The 20160-nt window shown below is 51.9% G+C and overlaps 2 protein-coding genes across 7 annotated transcripts; one reads left to right on the forward strand and one right to left on the reverse strand.

Moving 5' to 3' along the window:
• Positions 1-375: 375 nt before the first annotated feature.
• Positions 376-10959, reverse strand: LOC133467036 (arf-GAP with Rho-GAP domain, ANK repeat and PH domain-containing protein 1). Of its 5 annotated transcripts, XM_061751446.1 has the most exons (26): positions 10771-10946; positions 10265-10347; positions 9944-9981; positions 9275-9574; positions 9134-9193; positions 7698-7863; positions 7217-7300; positions 6784-6888; positions 6619-6679; positions 6421-6541; positions 5434-5698; positions 4895-5094; positions 4734-4819; positions 4466-4648; positions 4335-4403; positions 4171-4270; positions 4030-4086; positions 3061-3187; positions 2869-2968; positions 2183-2384; positions 2054-2099; positions 1507-1703; positions 1201-1413; positions 990-1095; positions 518-659; positions 376-451 (listed from the first exon to the last, which is right to left on the reverse strand). In XM_061751446.1, exons 2-26 carry the CDS (start codon positions 10345-10347, stop codon positions 401-403), a joined length of 3162 nt encoding a protein of 1053 aa, XP_061607430.1. In that variant the 5' UTR covers positions 10771-10946; the 3' UTR covers positions 376-400. The 5 variants fall into 5 exon arrangements, 4 of the variants coding, with proteins under 4 accessions (XP_061607430.1, XP_061607428.1, XP_061607427.1 ...); XM_061751444.1 differs by having other exon boundaries at positions 1201-1703; positions 7698-7860; positions 10771-10949; XM_061751443.1 differs by having other exon boundaries at positions 1201-1703; positions 10771-10948.
• An 803-nt stretch (positions 10960-11762) lies between these two features.
• LOC133467039 (platelet-derived growth factor receptor beta-like) lies at positions 11763-19554 on the forward strand. 2 transcript variants are annotated; one of them, XM_061751458.1, is made up of 28 exons: positions 11763-12182; positions 12541-12640; positions 12913-12981; positions 13071-13165; positions 13263-13461; positions 13528-13788; positions 13872-14002; positions 14261-14342; positions 14423-14497; positions 14575-14764; positions 14915-15030; positions 15178-15289; positions 15400-15502; positions 15577-15685; positions 15792-15886; positions 15958-16090; positions 16172-16276; positions 16776-16880; positions 16942-17044; positions 17467-17549; positions 18023-18138; positions 18222-18344; positions 18427-18541; positions 18601-18700; positions 18782-18887; positions 18976-19078; positions 19150-19285; positions 19349-19554. In XM_061751458.1, the coding sequence occupies exons 3-28, from the start codon at positions 12924-12926 to the stop codon at positions 19416-19418; spliced, it is 3024 nt and encodes a 1007-aa protein (XP_061607442.1). In that variant the 5' UTR covers positions 11763-12182; positions 12541-12640; positions 12913-12923; the 3' UTR covers positions 19419-19554. The 2 variants fall into 2 exon arrangements, with proteins under 2 accessions (XP_061607442.1, XP_061607443.1); XM_061751459.1 differs by having other exon boundaries at positions 11765-12182; positions 18430-18541.
• Positions 19555-20160: the final 606 nt, after the last annotated feature.

The following is a 20160-nucleotide window of genomic DNA, read 5'->3' on the forward strand; positions in this document are numbered from 1 at the left end:
ATAATAAGAATATTTTGGTGATCGTATAGATGACTGTTGAAGTTATACTAACGATCCCCGAAGGGGAACGATTGTCATTGTCAAGTGGAAGTCCAATCAAGCATCATGTTCATCGTCATCATGTATCCATTTTCTACGGCGCTTATCATCATTAGGGTCGTGGGTGAGCTGGAGTCTATCCCAGCTGGGCGAGAGGCGGGGTACGCCAGGGACTGGTCGCCAGTCTGGATGATTTTTAGAGTTTTCAGAGTTTTTGGAATGTGTGAGTAGCCCAGCATGTGCCCGGAGAAAAGCCACGCAAGCCCAAGCTCTTTAATGTTCACCTTTAATGACTTCAAAGTTCAACAACATGAGGAGAACTGATAATCAACATACATCTTGTTTTTGTTGTTGTTGTTGTTCAGAGGACAGTGATCTCCTCTTCCTCCTCCCGGTGCTGCTGCCCGTGCGTCTGCAAAGCGTTCCAGGTGAGCCTTCACAGTCGCCGACCGATCGACACGGCGGTCACGTGACCTACCAGGAAGAGCGGCGCGTGGTACAGGACCAACTCGCGGGTCAGCTTGAGCAGGTCGGCGTTCAGACTGTGGAAGAGCGACGGCACCAGGACCAGGGCCAGGTTGTGGGCCGTCATCTTGTTGACCTGAGAGAACGTCTGGACCCTGGCGGGAAATTAAGTCAGTGTGAGTGGTCACCAGGGACAGAATTCAGGACTATCTCTCCCACACACACACGACTGAAATGCATATTGCAGTGCATTCTAGGGGAGAATTTCAATATAATGGGAGAGCATTTCTTCAGAATTCATGTGAGAGTGTTCCAGTCGTGTCCTTTTTGAGTAGTGTGTATGAGAGCGTTTCAGTAGTGTGTAGGAGAGTGATTTAGGAGCGTGTGCGACAATGTTCCAGAAGCGCGTGTGAGAGCGTTTCAGTGGTGTGTTGGTGTTTCAGTTTCAGTGTGCGCGCGAGAGGTAATCCCGAACGATTACTTACATGTAAAAGTGTCCAAACAAAGCGTTCAGCGTCATTCGCTTATCGGTGGGCAGTTGCCATAGCAACTCGCGGTAGGCGGAGAACCTGGCACGCTCATCTGAAATGACTGGACACACAAAGGACTAGGACTAGGACTGTGTTCCTAAGTCGAGCTACCGCTGTATATAGCGCACGACAGTATATAGGCACTACGGCAGTACGACCCACCCACCCGCAGCACGCATCCAGTCCTTGCGGTCGCTCTCGGGGAAGAGTTGCGCTTCCTGTTGCCGTATGTACTGCTTGAGGGCGGCGGCGGCGTCCAGCACACCCTGTTCGTCCGACTCCAGGTGGGCGGCACCCGGGGATTTCACCAGGGCCTCCACCAGCTGGGACACTTTGGAGGCTAGGCCGCAGCGCCGGTACACGCCTTCCACCTTTAGACCTGAACCACGCACAACGCAAGAACGATGTCTACAGAGTGGAAGAAGAAGGACGACGTTAAAGTCGAAGCGGTCGAAGAAGAGCAAATGGCCACCGTGGTTTTTGATGTGTCGGATGCATCGTTGGACGCCAAGCGGCACCCGGTCCATCTCGTTGAGGTCGCTCAGCGGGTACAGAGTCTGAGTGGACATGACGGGAGATTCCGCAGCGTTGTGTTTGGCCAGAACGTCGTGCAGGAGGCGGTACCATCTGCCGCAGCTGCCGTGCTCGTCAAAGTGCAGTGAAACACGCCTGCACACACGCGACATGTGTCACCTGACCAAACACAACGCAAAACCGTGCGTGTTGGTCAGGTGGTATGAGTCTTGTCAGGTCGTCTTAGTTTTTCCTTTCAGGTCACGTGATCTTTGCCTTGTCGGGTGGTATCAGGCTAGTCAGTTTTCTTGTCTGGTGGTTCTTGTCACGTAGTCTTAATTTTGTCTGATGCTCTTTGTCTTGCCAGGTGGTCTGAGTCTATGAAGCCAGCTTGTGTGAGAAGAGCCTTGTCAGGTGGTCTGAGGCCTGTCACTTTTCTGGATCTTGTGGGCAGCCCACATGGCAACACAACAGAACGCAACCCGTGTGTTGGAGCGCACACGCACCTGTGTCCTAATACCAGGGTAATGATGTCTTCAAACGGATCCATCTCTGAAGAAATATCCATTAATGTTCCTTTGGATGTGGATCAACACCTTTGAGACGCTATACACACAGTACGGAAGGATGGTTACCGTGGTGACTGAGCGCACGCAGTTCCATTTTTAGCGTCTGCTTGGAGCCTCTGTGAGCGCGGTGGACGCTCACGCCGCCGTCCCACAGCAACAACCAGGCTTCGGAGTTGTCCGAGGTTCCGCTGTCTTCCAACACGCACACTTTACTGACCCCCACTGCGCCGCACACCTCCGCGTAGGACACACCGCTCGGAAGAATCACCTGAAAAACGGCTAAATAAGTGGTCTGAGTCTTGTCAGGTGATGTTTCACCTGTCAGGTCGTGTTTGTCCTGTGCGCCGGTATCAGGCCTGTCAGGGGTCTGAGTCTTCTCTGGTGGTTTGATTCTTGTCCGGTAGTCTGAGACCAGTCAATTGTCCTTTCAAGTGTTTTTTTGTCTTGTCCGTTGGTCTGACTCTCGTCAGATGGTCCGGGTCTGGTCAGGGGGTCAGAGCTCAGACAATTTTCTCGTCAGTTGGTCGGAATCTTGTCAGGTTTATGAGTTTTGTCACGTAGTATGAGGTCAGTCTTGTCAGGGGATCTTTGTCAGTTGGTATGAGGCATGCTTGTCAGCTGTCTTGTCTGGTGGTCCGAGGCCAGTCAGTCAGCTGGAGTTGAATTCATCGGGTTGTCTTCATCTTGACAGGTGGTCTGCCTTATGATATGAGGCATGGTCTGTTTTTTTCAGGAGTTCTTGGCAGTTTTACCTTGAGGATATGGACCAGGTGGATGAGGAGTTCGTCCTCGGTCTCGGCCACACAAATGAGTTGATTGTCCAAAGTGATCAACTCAAACTGAAAAGTCGTCCTGAACGAAGAAACACTCGTTCGTTTTCCAGTTGCTCGGACTGCAGCGGTATCGATTGCTCGTGCTGTTGTCGCTGCGTGTGGAATATTTACCCGTCATTTCGGAAAAGTGACAAAACCTCACGCAAGTCGAGGACGTCGCAAGCCGCTGAGTCGTTTTCCAAAGAGAAGAGGAAGCGATCTTCTTCCAGTTTTCCGTGAAGCTCCTCGTCTTCCTCTCCTACACATGCGCACGCATGCACGCGCACACACACACACACACCATGTGGTAATTACTGTAATTTACTCATGTATAATGCGCATTTCCCCCCCCAAAATTGTCCAAAGTCAATAATGCGCATTATACATAGGTATAGGGGAAAGTGACAAAAACGTTCACATTTTATAAATATATACCACCATCTAGACGTTAGCTGTACACTTTCATTCCAATATGCCACCGCCACCTAGAGGTTATGAGAAAGGTGTACACTTTCATGCCAGTATGACTGCATATGTACACTTGTACTCCTAAATTTACATACCCTGGCAGAATTTGTGAAATATATATATATATATATCTATATTTTAATATGACTGAAGACTAAACAACAACCATCATAATTTTTTTTATGGTTACATTTTATGTAATGATAATGCTTTTCTGAAATGCTTGACAGTTACATTTGAATCCCATTAATATGAAATTAAATTTGTTTCGCCTGGCCCTTCATGTTTTCTTTCAATAATTGTACCCATCTTACAAATTCTGCCTGGGTAATCAAACATGAGCATAACTGTGTTTTTTTTTTTTTTTCTCATTTACTGAATAAAATAGGGTTGTGGATTTCAACATAAGAGCAAGTAAATAAAAAGAAAGTATTACGTTTTCAAATAATGTGCTTCAGAAAAAATTAACAAAATACAGATAATACTTCATGGTTTGATCATATGGGTAGAAGCAAAATCATGCATTGGAAAAATGCATTATACATAGGTAGAAGGGTTTTCCAGCATTTTGAGGTCAACTTTGGGGGTGCGCATTATACACGAGAAATGACGGTAAATAAAAAAAATAAATACCTGAGGGGGTGGACTCAGATCTCCTATATCCTGATTTTGGCAGGTAAGGGAGAATCTCTGTTAAAGAAATAAAATGATAGAATATGAATATTGTGTGTGTGTGCGTGTGTGTGTGTGCATGTGTTTGTGTGCGTGTTTGACCTGTGTACTCATTGAGTCTGAGTAGCTCGGCCTGCAGAGCTTGCCCTGATCTCTCAGCCAGCTGGATAGCGGAGGGGCTCTGAGGTTCTGTTTGACACACCTGCAGAAAGGAAGTGATGTCACACGATGTCACAGGATGTCACATGTGCGTGTGAGTGTGTGACCTTTGCCCCCGAACAGATGAGCGAGAAAGTTTCTTCTACGTCGCCGCCACAAACAACCTCTCGCAGCCTCTGAAACAAAAGACTGTAGTCAGTGCACGGTGGCACGGCGGCACGCCGGCACGGCGTCACACCTGCTGCATCAGCTCTCCAGACGACGCGAGGGCGTGTACTCGTCGGTAGCACCCCTTGCTGTATTTATCCTGGATGAACTTTGACCTGCTCTCATCGGAGGCCTCTGGACCGATCTGCTCTGAAGAGGGCACCAGGGGGCCCCATACCTGATTGGCCAGACGGTTACCATGGGCAACAAACAGCTGCGAGAAAGGAGGGGGTCCGAAATGAGAGAGACGGACGAGCACCTTTCCGGAACGGCGTGTTCTTTCCCCGCTTCCTCCTCACCTGTATGAGTGGTTCAGTCCACACCTTGTTGTCCATCTTCAGACTGCGGACCTTGGACAGGGTGCTGCTCAGAGCTCGGTGTTGCCCTGAGGAAAAGCCGTTAGCGTTAGCTCATTAGCGTTGGTGACAGCGACGGGGGCTGCGCGGGGCGCCGGGGTCACCTGCGCAGCTGTGACAGATGACGAGCAGCAGGTTGACCGCCGCCCACTCGGGGTCGGCGGCGCCGCAGTCGGCGCAGTGCCGGTTGGACGGGTTCTTCCACAGGCGCGTCGCCACCTGGCTGCAGGACAGAGCGCTGCTGATAGATGACGACAGACCCTCCAGCCAGACGGACAGATCCTTCGACGAATCAACAGACAGGCTGTCGGCGGCGGGCGGGGCAAAGAGGGGGAGTCAGACAGGACGGTCCACGCAAAGACGGACGCGCTTCATTGACATCTCATACGCGCAAGACTAAAATGCGCTCACACGCACACAACTGAAACGCTCTCACGTGCGCTACTGAAATGTTCTCAAACCCATTTTGGAACCGCTGTGGAATGAAATGCTGTCACACACCACACAAACACTTTCACACACCACACAAACACTTTCACACACTACAGATTTTTTGCGCTTACATACACGAAAGAAATGCTCTCACATTCACCACATACCGTACACTACGGAAAGGACGAAAGAAAAGACGCCGCGTGCGTACTTGACGGTCCTGAACGGCGTGGTAAGGGTGAAGGAGTGTCTCCCGGTGGTCCGGACTGTGACCAGGTTGAGGGGAATGCTGTAACAGGCCACGCCCAGCTGGAAGCCGTCTTTGTTCTGGTAAATCCAGAAGTCGTGGCCCCACACGGCGGCATAGAAGCGGCTCTTGGGGTCCTTGACCGTGATGGGTCCGTGAAGGTCCGGGGCGGCGGGACTGGGCTGCCCCCGAGACGCCAGCAGAGACTGGACCCAACCGTCCTGAACGTCTGCAATGAGAACAGAGAGTGTAGAGCAAAAGAGCATAGACAACTAGAGTGTTGTATAGTAGAGCGTCGAAAACTCGAGCAGTAGAGTGTAGCGTATTGAGAACCACAGTGTAGAGTGCTAGAGTATAGAGCAGTAGAGCGTACCACAGTAGGTAGAGCACTGAAATGTGGAGGAGTCGAGTATCCGCAACGAGAGCGTCGAGCAGTAGATGGAGAGTACTGGACTGATGGGAGTATAGAGCAGTATCGTGTAGAGCGCTAAAGTGCAGAGCAGTTGCGCATGGACAACTCGAGTGCAGCGCAAATGGAACTAGTTCATAGAGCACTCGATCATAGAGAACAAGCCATAGATAGTAGAGTATAGAGCGGTCAAACATAGAACAGTAGAGCATTGAGGAGTAGAGCGCAGACCAGTATCGTATAGCGCAGTGGAGTAGACAGCATGGGTTAGAGAGCAGCAGATAAGTAGAACGTAGAGCTATAGAGTAGTAGAGGAGGGGTTCAACGATTTTTGTACTCAACACTCATTTGATGAAAGGGGAGAGTCAAAGTCGGTTAACCGATGACGTCATTGATATTTTGAGCCCAACAAAAAACGTTATTAGCGATGAGTCGCCTTCAAATGGGACTCAGTGACTAGTCGACTCATTCGTTCAACCCCCAAATAGAGTAGTGCAGCATTTTCAAAGCAGAGGAGTGTGTAGCGCAGCGTCGTATCTGACCGTCGCTGTGAGCCATGAAGTCGTAATGTTTCTTCTTGAAGTAGACGGAGAATCTTCCTGTGTCGAGTTTCTTCACGTTTGTGATGCTGGACACGTGGAAGAGAACCTCGCTGAACTGGTCCTGATCGAGCACGACAACTGTCACTCACACAACACACACACACACACACACACACACACACACACACACACACTTACTGTTCGTTTTTTCCACAGAGACATCAACTGTCCGTCCAGCGTTGCCCAAAAGACATTGTGTCTAAAAGAAGGAAGGAAGAAAAAAAAGACATCTAGTATCAATCAATCAATCAATCAATCAATCAATCAATCCGTGTGTAGATGTGAAGCTTGTTCTTCTTCTACCTGAAGCCCTTCCAAACGTCCAACCAGCTCGCTCGGGCAACCGCGCTTTGCGGACCAGCGGGCGGGCCGTGTCCTTTCTTCCTCGACACTCGGATGGTTGCCACGCTGCGACGCCATCGCATCGGCGAGGACGACGACCACCATCGGGGCAACGACAAAAACAACGATGAACAACAACCGCGACGGCAACAATAATGACAGCAACGACGATGACAAAGACATCAAGCAGCAACAAACACAAGAACATCAAGAACAACAATGACAAAAACAACAACCGCGACGAAAGTAACGACAAGAACATTGAGAACAACAGCAATGACAAAGAAACAAACATGAACAACGATGACAACAACAAAAAACAACAGCAGCAACACTCATCAATATGCGTGCGAGTCCTCTGATGGACACAATCAGTCGTGTGTCTGTTGCGTACCTGGGAGTCTTTTGTTTTGCTGTTTGGCCGACGTGTAAAGGAGGAGGCGGGGCCGGCCGAGGGGGCGTCACACTCGCGGAACGACTGCGGCAAACCGAGCAGTATCAGTGTACCGCCGCGTGTGCAATGACATGCAGTAACAAGTGTGGCATCAGGTACCGGCTGCAGCGTCGTCATAATTGTCGACCAAAGTGCAGTACCACGTGTAGCGCCAAGTATCGTGCTAGGTGTAGTACTGGGTGTCATACTAGATGTAGTGCCAGGAATAGCACCAGGTGTAGTGCCAGGTGGACTACCGGATGTGGCGCTAATGGCAGCACCGGGTACTGCACCTCTCGTACTAGATGTCGTACTGGAGGAAGCACCACGTGTGGCACTGATGTCGTAGCAGGTGGAGCACTAGTTTTAGTAACAAGTGTCATACCGGGTGGAGCACTGTATGTCGGATTAGATGTAGTAGCAGGTGTAGTCCGAGGTTTACTTGGCGCTGTTGAGCAGGTTTTGGACGTGGTCTCCTCTCATTGGTCCATGAGCCGCGGACGAGGATGGCCAGTTTTGATAAAGTTCCTCCTCATTGGACGAGTCGGAATCCGCGTCGTCGTCCCAACTTTCCAACACGGTGATGTAGAGAGCGTCTTCCTCTTCTTCTGTGGTGTTTGGGGGCGGGGCAGAAAGAGGAAGCAGGAAGTACAAGATAGGGATTTTTGTAAGTTCCGTCAAATGCCAATTTCAAATCCCCTCGTAGTGATTCGGGAGTGAGGAATGGAGTGGATGTGCATGATTCTGAATGCAGCGGCTGTAATTCCAATCATACCCGCCCGAATCACTACAAGGTGATTTTTATATGCGTTGGACTATATCGTGGACTCTCGGGATAAAACGACGAATTGAATACTCCCTAAATGATACAGTTGAGTCATCAGTGGGCAATATGGCCAGCCCTATGCAGGACATGTTTACAAAATGCTCACGACACATTTGAACAGCATTATGAAATGGCGAGCGCACGACAGGCTTGAAACCGAAAGACTCGGAAGCGAGTCGCGGTGGTTTCTCTGTATAACTATTAGCTAGGTTAGGTCTCCGACGAGAAGCGTGAGGACATCGAAGCTGCTCTGCGGGGTCCGAGGCGGCCGAGCCTTGCTGGCGCCGTCGGGGGCTCACCGCCGCCCGTGTTTCGACCGGAGACCGCAGGTCCGCTGGCGGCGGACGCAGGGGGGAGGCCCGTAACCACGACGTTACGACATGTACTTCCTATCGATAGTCAAGTTTGCTTTTAGAAAGACAAATACGTATCTGGCCGGCGGGAGGGCAGCTCTGCTGGTTTGTGAAACTCAATCTGTGTCTCTGCCGTGACAAATCCGCAATCTTCTCGCCCTGATTCCTAATGTGTGCCGGTAAACTGTGAGATGAGACTTTGTCCCTCCCACCTGTATTACTGCAGCCCTTAATCTCATCAGATGTGCAAAGATGAGTGCGGAGACATTGAAGCCGGTAAGCAGGGTTCGCGCGGTCAAGTGGCAGAGGCGGCGCTGAAGGCCGTGCCACCGCCGGAGATCAGACTGCTGGAGCAGAAGGGATTCCCTTCTTCCCGCTCCACCCGCCCAGCCCGGTCCTCAGAACCTGAGCGCACGGGTACCCGGGTCCACGGGGCCGCCCTCAATCCTGACCGTCGGCCGCACTCGGCCGGTGCCTTCGCTTCAGTTCCGATCCTTCCGCAGGGTTACCTGCCAGCCGAAAAGCTTTGGCTGTACTTCCTCTAGATGGTCACGTTGGTTTTTATAAATACGAATGGGAAACCGGCCGGAACAAAACAACGCCTCCACCTCCAACATGGCGACCGCGGGCGTGTCCAGAGGTGTGCGATGTCACAAGAAAACTATCTATATCGTGCCGTTGACTTCGGTCCAATGGTACCTGGTCCTGCGAGTCCAACATTGCCCTCTGTTGGCGCTGGTGAGTCCACAACAACAACATCTGGACCAGAAGGAGGAGAAAAACAATGAATGACGGTCACACAATCATCTCTGATCAGAAAGTCCGTCCTGATTGATTTACCAGCCGGTGTCAAAGAAGGGATGCCTTTGCCAGATTGCGATGGCAAATTAGCCACCGTGCTGAGCATAGCCGCTAAACTGGGCATGTTCGATAATGAGCTGGCGACGGCGCCCAAGCGAGCAGGTGGCGTGCCACAGGAGCTCGGCATGGGAGCGGCAGCGGAGCTAGCGACGCCGCTAGCGGCCCCTGCTAAGCTAGCTATGTGGTTCGCGATGGTGCTAGCCATGCTGTGAATGGAGGGCGGGCTGGAGGCGGAGTCGGAAGCGACCATATATGGAGCATCAACGGGCGGGTCTTCATCTGAGGGGGAGGAGACAGTGACATCGTCATGTAACGATTGGCTGGATGGCACGACAAGCCCAATTCCAATTAAATTGGGAAAAACAGAATACAATGATTGATTGGCAAATCTATATTTCATTGTTCAGCGCCGTGTTGCATCACCCGACATTGCCCCAACTTCATTGAAATCGGGGTTGGAGATATTTATCCGTGTGTGTACGCGTGTGTTTTCAAGTCATGTCACAAACTGGTTTCCAAACTAGTTTGGAAACCAGTTTGTGACAAAGATGTCGGCCTGACCTTAGCTCATTATCTCCTTCCAATCAAAGAAGATTCTGTCGCATGTACATACTGTGCGCGTGCGTGTGCGTGTGCGTTTGTGTGTACCTGTGCTCAATCGAGTTCCATTGGAGGCACGCTGATGTCTGAAAGGCAAGAACACACACATTGCCGTACAACACGCACAATATTCCCACTGGCACACACACACACGCACAATGTTCATGTCTGTCTGTCCTGGTCGTGTGTGTGTGTGTGTGTCAGGGTCACTCCCTGAAGAGACAGACGGACGTGAACGTGTGTAATTAAGCGTATATGTTCACGTGTTTGTGTGCAAGCGTGTTTAAGTGCGCTTGTGTGTGTGTACGTGAGTGTGTTTCTTTGTGGCTATGTGTGTGAGCGTGTTTGTGCGCGTGCGTGCACACTTACCTGCCGTCTGCCGAGGAGGCGGAGCTTCGGCTGTCCCTGGCGTAACGAGCTCTGGGCTTGGGGACGGGCGGGGGCGGGGCCATCTGCGGGCGAGGACCCGTCGCGATTAATCGATCGGCGATCGCGATCAGAGAGTATCGGACGCTGACGCCGGATTGGCTGTCGTCAATCCAATAGAAACATTGCGGCGTTTGCGTGGTAACCACGCTAATGCAATTACAGTGAACCCTCACGACTCGGCGGTTCGACAACTTCGGGGGGGTTTTTAGGTTATATGTGGCCGTTATTTACAGTACAGTCCCCATCTTTATTGTTGTATTTAATTTGAATGGCTACCGCCAAGTAGTGTGCAATCGTGTGATATCCTATGATATGAATAATATGATAGCGAGGCTTTTAAAAGGTCAAAATACACGTCAAATAATGAAATGAATATGGAAATTGGCTTCTCGCGCCCGGTCCCGGAAGCTAACTCCCGTTGGGTCGCGAGATGGCCTTTTCCTTACCGTGTGACTCCCGAGATCCGCTGATCGCGTGTCTTCTTTCCTGCTTGGGTCCGGTGTCTCGCGGCCTTCTGTTGTTTGCGTGGCACGCGTCTTTCCCCGTGTGGCGTTTGCAGGACGGGCGCATTCGTGCGACGAGTAGATATCGTCCAACCTGCTCAGTCACTTACTTTTTTTGTTGTTGTTGTTTTTTTGTTTTTTTTACACAACCAGTTCCTCTCGCTCACATCATCACACAAGTATGCATACACTTGTGCACACACGTGCATCTACGTGTGTGTGTGTGTGTTTTATGTGTGTGCGCTTCATTTTGCTCATTTACAGACAATTTTCAAAACCGGATTCAATTCATCCTAAACACAACCCCCCCCTATGATGACAACGTGTGTGTGTGTGTTTTTTAAAAATGTTTTTATAAAGATTTTTGCAAATGTATTCAAAAAATAACAACAACTAAGAAATCACATGTATAAAAGTACTAACAGCCTTTACGCAATACACTAATCTCTCGTTTATCGCGGGAGAGGTTAATGATTGTTTTTGTTTTTTTACAGCATATTCCAAAAATGTTGTGTTGAACTGTACACAATATGAATATGAACTAAATCCACAATGCACCGAATGTGCAATAGGGCACCGGCGACATTTTTGGGCAGGAAATGCACTGGCTCCTCAAGATACGAGCCGTTGCTTGGCCGAGTTTGTTGCCTTGAGATAGGAGCAGACATTTAAGACGTGTGCTTTCATAGCCCTACCGCTAGATGGCGCCGGCGAACTTCACACCACCATCCATTCGCCTTGGTTTCCTTGCAGTGGAAGGACAATATCAGTTGGTGGCGCTATTCAGCCGCTTTGCCAACCACCGATCGACCTCAGGCGGGTCGCGGGCGTGCTGGAGCCCATCCCAGCAATGTTCGGGCGAGAGGCGGGGTTACACCCGGAAATGGTCGCCAGCCAATCGCACTCGCATCCACGCCTCCGTCCAATTTAGTCAGGGTTCATTGGGCTTCAGGCCGAGCGACGCCTTTGTTGCACATGTGGACTTACTAGAGAAGATCCGTGTGTCGTAGATGTACACACGTTAGAGCAGATTTGAAATGCAGACACGTCGACGTAGGCAGACGAGAGTTGATGTCTAAGTTTGTGGAGCCTTTTTTGTTTTTGTTTTGTTTTCTTCAAAACTTTCCAGCTATCCCACTCACTGTGCGTGTGTGTGTGTGTGTTGACTTCCTGTCGGGTTTGGCAGGGATGCAGATTGGAAACAGACGCTCTCTCTCTCTCTCTCTCTCGCTCTCTTTCTCTCTCTTTCACTTTGTTTCCAGTCAGCGAGCGGCAGGAAGAAAAAGAGGCCAAAAAGAGAAGAGCGGCCGAAAAGGAAGGAAAAGAAGAGCAAAGGGAGGACAAGGAAGGACGAGGTTGGAAGAAAACTCCTTTGATGTGACTCGGGTTTGGGTGGGGGTGTGAAATCTTGTTTCCATGGCAACCTTGTTGACTTGACTCCTCCGACGGACCGATGTTTTTTTTCAAACTCACTTACCGGATTGTGAATATCCGAATCAGCAGCAGACTTTCCACCAAGAAAGTTGGTTGATGCTTTTAGCAGACACGTGTTGACTTGGCGATATTTGACTCCGCCCCCTGGGGCGAGCCTCATAGTTTCCACAAGCTGCCGCTACTGCTGCTTCTTCCTCTTCTTCATTTCTTCTTTTTCTTCTACGTCTTCGTCTTCTTCCGGCGACGATGTCAAACGTTGTCGTGTTGATCTATGTGCAGGTTTTCATCTTTTTCGCACCATCTGATCCTCACCGAGGTCGATTCAAGATGGCCGACTGATGCGAGCGTGACGACTTCCCGTCTGCTGTCCGGTCACCAGGTCCGTGCGACAAGCGCCGCGTAACGTGTAACGGAGCGTGCGACCAGTCGCAGCCAACACGTAACTCGCATTGTGTGACAAAGAACATGCGACGAGTGTCATGTGACGCGTGTAACATGCAACATACCATGTGTGACATGTAACAGTTAAGTTGCATTAAGTGTAATACGACATGTCGAGGTAACCACTTGCGCGCAACACGACAGGCACAGATACGGTATTCGTTTCCAATCGCGTCAAAATAAACGTGTGTCTGTGACGTGATCGGTCAGAGTCGGGAGTCATGCCGGCGTCCGTCGGGGGACGAACCGCAAGTCTGAAACCGCTGCGCTTCCTGCTGGGTGAGTAGCAAGGCAACAACAAGAAAACGTCCGTCCGTCCCGATCGGCCGGATGGACTCGCGCCAGCCTGTGTGTGTTTGCGCGTGTAGGTGTGCTCCTGGTTCTTCCAGAAGGGGGCGTTTGTCTGGAACTGATTCCACTGGCCTCCCAGGTTCTGCTCCAGTCTCACTCCAACTTTACCGTGGTCAGTAAGACTTCGCCTGTCCGGCTCTCCACGGCCTCGTCTCGCGCTCACTCTTCCGGCGCCTCTCGGGTGTCGTTTTGCCCCGGTGGTCTGTCAGGTGTGTTCCGGCTGGAGCGAGGTTTCCTGGCGCTTGCCGTGGCAGGAGTCTCAAGGCGGCGATGTCGTGGTGGAAAAGCAGGGATCCCGCAGCGTCCTGCAGCTCTTCAACGTCACCTGGAGGAATTCCGGGAGATACGCGTGCGAGGAGTCGTCGTCGGATCAGATCAGGAAGATGGACATCTTCATACCCGGACAAGGTGAACTTTGGATCCCGGCCGGATGAAGCGTCTCGCAGTCTGACGATCGCTTCGGGCCCCCCGCAGGTGCGGACGAGTGGTTTGTCCCGGTGGGTCCAGGTGTGGTGATGAAGGACGAGGACGAGGACACCATCCCCTGCGCGGTGTCCGACCCGCTGTTAAAAGTCAAACTGTACGAACGCGGGGATGAAACACCGGCGTCTGGACTGAAGTACGAACCCAGTCGCGGCTTCACGGGACGCCTGAACGACTCGTCGTACGTGTGCGTGGCCTCCGATGGTTTTGAGGAGACGCGGTCGCAGGTCTACTACGTCTTCAGCGTCGTGGGTAGGTTTGAGCGCTCACCTGTCCAGACAACCCGTCTGCGGCGCACCTGCGTTCCTCACCCATCTGTCCCACCTGTCTGCCAGTTGCCAAGGAGATGCGGGTGGACTTGACGGCGTCCGGCGGCGTGTTGAAGCGTGGACAACAGCTGCTCGTCAACTGCAGCGTCCAAGACATCGACATAGTCTACTTCTCGTGGAGCTTCCCGCGCAGAGAGGTACGTCTGCCTTCGCCCGCATGCTGGACTGACTGACGGGTGAGGTCGTGTTTGGCTTTTATTGCGAAGTGACTCCCCGTAGTGTGATTTTTTTTCTTTCTCTGTCTCAGCGGTGTTTTTTTGTCAAAGTGGCCGTCTGCCGTCTGTTGTCCTACTAGAGCGGCTCCAGCTACCGGACGCAAATTCCTTGTGTGTTTCTGAAATACTTGGCAATGAAAGATGATTCCGATTCCGATTCCGATTCCGATTTTGATTCAGGAAATCGAGCCGCTCACAGAATTTCTGCCCAATCAAATCCGTTCGTTCGTGAACATCCCCTCGGCGACGCTGGCGGACTCCGGTAGGTGCCGACGCCGCTCATCGTTGGTGACGCGGGCGGTTGCCACGGTAACTGTGAGATGCTGGGGATGCTTCCTGCAGGCGTGTACGTGTGTGCGGTCCAGGAAACGCTGCAGGGAGGGCGAGTGGAAAAGAACATCACAGTAAACATACTGGGTGAGCGCATACACAGCAAACAACGAACATGCACAAAAACACACACGCAAACAAACACACGGATGGATTCTCCGCAGATCGGGGTTACATTTCTGCGCGGGCGACGCATGACACCAACGTGACTTCGCTGGTCGGCCACACGGCGGTCCTGCGGGTGGCGGTGGACGCCCACCCTCCGCCAAGTGTGGTGTGGCACAAGGACAACCGGAGCGTTGTCGTCGCCACGGGAACAATCGGCGTGTCCAGCACCCGCGTGACGGCCGGCAGGTACGCTAAACGTCACGCTAACAGCGACGCCAACACGGTGCTCACACTAATGCTGACACCGACGCTAACGACGATGTTAGCTGCGATGCTAACAACAATGCTAACTGCGATGCCATCAAAATGCGGCTGTCGGGCCCGTGACGTCGGCAGATACGTGAGCACGCTGACCTTGGCGAGGGTCCGCTTGGAGCAGACAGGAAGTTACGCGGCCAGCGTCTACAACGAAGATGACCGGCAGGAGGTGCTCTTCTACCTGCAAGTTCAATGTAAGGCAATCGCTATTGATGAATGAATGTCTCCCTACAACTCACGGGCGTGTGGCTGGGTGTGTATGTGTGCGATTGTGCATTTGTGTGTGTGTGTTGTCGTGTGTTTGTGTGCGTGCGTTGGCCTTTGTGCACGTGTGTCCGCAGCACCGCCGAGGATCACGTCGCTGACGGAGACGAGCACTCAGGCCGTGTTGTGCGTCAGCGAAGGAGCTCCGCCCCCTTCCGTCAACTGGTTGACGTGTCACAGTGCACACGGGTCAGAATAACTTCACCTAGCTTAGTATTAGCTAACAAGAACCGACATGTTGACGCATTCACAGGAAGTGGTTTAGTGTGACATGACAGACGTTGTGTGTTTGAGTGCAGGTGCACTAACGGGACGGGTAGCTGGACGCGCCGATCAGGCGCTTCAGAGGGCGCGGTTCTGCAGGAGAACGTCACCGTCCTGGCGGACACGGGCGTAACCCAGGTAACCGATGACATCGCCGCCCCTGCGACCTCTTCGCCGGGCATCCGTGAAATCATCAGTCCTCGCCCTCGCAGGTGCGCAGTGTGCTGAGGCTGGAGACCACGACGACCTTGACCGCCGTCCGATGTGAGGCTTCAAACTCTGCCGGACGTCGAGCCCGAGACCTCAGACTGGTGTCATCTTGTAAGTGGGACGGACGATCGGATGATCGGATGATGGAAGACGGACCTACTCTTTGCTGACATTCCATCCCATAATAAGTCCTGGTGACGAAGCACCTCCTGTCCAGCTCTATTGTCCCAGGTGGCCACGTTGGCGCTGGTCCTGGTTCTGGTGGTCATCGCCATCGTCTTCCTGCTCATTCTCATCATCTTGTGGAGAAAAGTCAGTAGTACTCGATGCAGGGATTCTCTCCCGTGACACCTAAGTGCAGTCGGGGAACTCTTGTCCTTCAGAAACCTCGCTACGAAGTCCACTGGAAGCTGATCGGTTCCGTGAGTCCCGATGGACTGGAGTACACTTACCTGGACCCCGCCGAGCTGCCCTACAATGGCTCTTGGGAAATACCCAGGGACAACATTGTACTAGGTAGTGGTAGTTCTGTGCAGGACAGTAATAGTACTAAGTAGAAGTCTGCCCGAGATCCTAGTTTCCGTATTGTGTGTTCAGGTGAGGTTTTGGGTTCAGGAGCTTTCGGCCGAGTTGTGGAGGCCAAGGTGTCGGGTCTGCTCCGGGACCAGAACACCACCAGAGTGGCCGTCAAGATGGTCAAATGTGTGTACCTCGCCCTGCTTCTGTGTGTGGACCTGTACCTGTACCTGTACCTGTGTATATTTGTACGCGTGTGTTCCTCTACCTGCCTGAGTCCCTGTGTGTTTATACCTTTACCCTTTTGGTTCTCTTCCTGCTTGTGTACCCGGTGTATGTCTATACCTGCACTTGTGTCTACATGTTTGTGTGCCCCACCTCTTCCTGTTTGTCTACAAATTGGTGTGTGTATACCTTTCGCTACATGTACCTCCAACCTCTTGGGTACCAGTTTGTGTGTTTATCCAGTACCTTTACCTTCACCCTTGCCCCACCGCTTCCTGCTTGTGTACCTATTAGTGTCTATATAGCTTTACCTGCCCGTATGGTACTTCTACCTGTTTGTGTGTGTATACCAGTCCCTGTGTCTTTACCTGTCTACACTGCTACCTGCTTGTATGTCGTATGTACGTGTGTGTATACCCATGTGTATCTTTTGTGTATTTCTGTGCTTGTGTGTGTTCAGCCAACAGCGGCGCATCTCAATCGTTGTTGTCTGAGTTGAAGCTTTTGTGTCATCTGGGCCCTCACGTGAACATCGTCAACCTGCTCGGAGCGTGCACGTCAGGAGGTGACCAAGCGACGCCGCCCCCTGCCGGCCGCCGGCATGCTGACGTCCATCTTCTCCACAGGTCCCGTCTACGTCGTCACTGAGTTCTGTTGCCATGGAGACCTGGCTAACTACCTGCGACGTCACAAACACACTTTCGTGCACGGCAGCGCGCACGCTAAGAGGTAGACACATCAACACAGACAAACTCACACGTAAACACACAAATGAACGCGTTAAAGGGACACTCACAGACACACACAAACATAAATAAACCCACACAAAACCACCAAGACACTCACAAACACAGAGACACAGAAACCGAACACCCTACAAAACCGCTGACACACAAACACACGCGCACAAACACCCAAATGCACACAAATACATGCATACAAACAAAAGCCACACGCACACAAAAAAACATACACCCACGCATGCAGATGAGCACACAGACACAAACCCACACAAACAAACAGGGCACACGCACACAAAGAGTGACGCACAAACATACACATTCAAATGCACATATACACATGAACACAAAGACATCCAAACACACATGAACAAGCAGACACACACGCACACTGACCGCGTGTGCGTGCAGAGAGGCGGACGGAGGTTACATGGACGTGATGAGCAAGCGGGAGGGCGGAGCCGTCGTCATCGGCAGCGACAGCGCGGCGTCAGGTGGGGCGGCAACGGCGTCAGTGACGTCTACGTCCTCGCGCTTGTCTGTGTATATTTGCGTGTACCTCCGCTTGCTTGTGTGTTTACCTGTTCCCGTGTGTACCGATACATTCTCATGTACTTAGCATCTGAGTGTGTATAGCTTTGCCTCGGTGTACTTCTACCTACTTATTTGTGTATGCGTGTACCTGTGTGTACCTCAACCTGCTTGTGCACCTGTAACTGTGTGCACCGCTTCCCTCTTGTGTACCTGTGTGCGTGTATTCCACTGCCTGCTCGTATCGCTTGCTGCTTGTGTACCTGTCGGTCTATGTATATGTATTGGTCTGTTCGAGTACCTATTGCTGCTTGTGCACCTGTTTGTGTGTGTATACCAGTGTTTCGATTTGCGCGTATAGACCTTTGTGTCCCTCTTCCTGCTCTCGTACCTGTTTGCGTGTATATACCTTTGCCAGTGTGCTCCTCTCCTTCAGACCAGCAGGAGGCGTCGTTGCCCCTCCTCAGCGACTCTACCGTCCTGGGCGTGAGCGACCTGCACAGTTTCTCCTTCCAGGTCGCCCACGCCATGAACTTCCTGTCCTCGCGCAACGTACGCCGACGCAACTCGACGTACAGGTGTACGTGTGATTAGCGTGTGATTAACGTGCGGTTAGCGCGTGTCATGTGTCGCAGTGCGTCCACAGAGACCTGGCGGCCAGGAACGTCCTGGTGTGCGAGGAGCGGCTGGTGAAGGTGGGCGACTTTGACCCGGCTCGAGATCCGCTCAAGGATCAGGACTACGTGGCCCGAGGACACGTCAGTGTGACACGACGACGCGTGACGTCTCGAGCGCCGTGTCCGTGGCGTCACGTGACTTTCTCCACCTGATTTTTCCCAGCAGGCCTTGCTGCCGCTCAAGTGGATGTCCCCGGAGAGTATTTTCCAAAGTGTTTACTCATCGCAGAGCGACGTGTGGTCCTACGGGGTTCTGCTGTGGGAGATCTTCTCTTTGGGTAAGACGCCACCACACGTTACGACACGTCAAACGAGTGTCACGTGTGTTTTGCTGCAGGTGAAAGTCCGTACTCGGACCTCCCCGTGACGCACCAATTCTACGTTGCGCTGAAGAGAGGACACCGCTTGACGCGGCCACAACACGCCAACTCCAACATGTATGACTTGCAAAAACATACATGACGTGAAATGATTGCATGTTATGACAACATGTATGACAAGTTGATGCGCGTGCTCAGTTACGACGTGATGCAGGCGTGTTGGAGCGAGCATCCCGGTTCCAGGCCGCCGTTCTCGTCGTTGGTGGCGTCTCTGGACGCCACGTTGACGGACGACTGCAGAAAGGTGTCGGCGTCCTCCGCGTCGTTTGCCGGAAGCGTCTCGTGACCGTCTCCCTCCCTCAACGGTGTCCACTTCTTCGCGTCCTTCGCAGACGTACGCCAGGCTGACGGACGACTTCCTGACGGGCGACCATCCGGCCGTCGTTCGATCCCGACTGACGTCCACGACCGTCGACGTGCCAAGCGACACCGACGGTGAAACGGCGTCGCATGTTTTTGATCAGGCGCCGGAAACATTCAATGTCAATCGTCGCCGCTCTGTACAGGAAGTAACACCTCCGAGGCGACGGTTCACCTGTTGGCCACGGGGCCGGAGGAGGCGGGACCTTCGCATGGCGAATACATCCTTCCTGTCAGAGTGGGGACAGGCAACGGCGGCGGCGCTGCGCTGGACGCAGACAGGTACCGTCACGAAGATGATGATCATTACGATCGTGATCACGGCTGGTCTGTTTCCCCGTTCAGAGCCGAGGAGTCGCCGGCCTCACAGGAAGTGACATCATCACGTGAAAAAGTGGAGGAAAGCTGCGTGTGAGAAGCATGTACATATAGCATGTTAGCATACATGTCACATACAGTACAAGACGACATTATAGTGATGCAATACTCCTGTCATTTCTTTTATATCAACATATTATGCTCAACATAAATTAAAAACATTTTCAATTCCAGCTGCCCGTTGAGTTTGCTTTGTTCTGTTTTATTCCCTCAACATGAAAACATGAAATCTTCGACCAATAAAATCGCGCATAAAAGGTGGCCCCGCCCACCAGATGGAGTCTAGGTTGTGTTTTATGTTTCTCCTTCAGAGAGAGTTTTTCTTCTTTTCCAGGCCGGTGGAGGCCCAAGGCCATAAAAGGTTTGAGGCCGGTTGTGGTCCAAGATTGATGGACATCTGAAGCAATTGGAGGTCTCAGACCACTTAAGGTCTCAGGCTGTGAGACCTTTGAGGCCACTGGAGGTCTAAGACTGTGGAGGTCTTAAGCCATAGGTTCTTGGGGGTATGAAGGTTGAAGGTGTGAGGCCATAGAAGGTTTGAGACTGTTTGAGATCTGAGGCTATCGGTGGGCTGAAATAGTTTGAGGTCTGAGACTGATAGAAGTCTGAGGCCACTGGAGATCTGAGACCATTGGGAGTCTGAAGCCATTGGCAGTCTGGGCTCACTGTTAGAGGTCAGAGACTACTGAAGTTAAAAAACTGTTAGAACTCTGAGACGTGCTGAAATGGTTTGACGGTCTGGTTTAGGTCTCTGAGGTCAGAGATCTGAGGCGATTGGT

This window comes from Phyllopteryx taeniolatus, chromosome 17, assembly GCF_024500385.1.
Source record: "Phyllopteryx taeniolatus isolate TA_2022b chromosome 17, UOR_Ptae_1.2, whole genome shotgun sequence".
In the NCBI taxonomy this organism is placed as follows: Eukaryota; Metazoa; Chordata; class Actinopteri; order Syngnathiformes; family Syngnathidae; genus Phyllopteryx; species Phyllopteryx taeniolatus.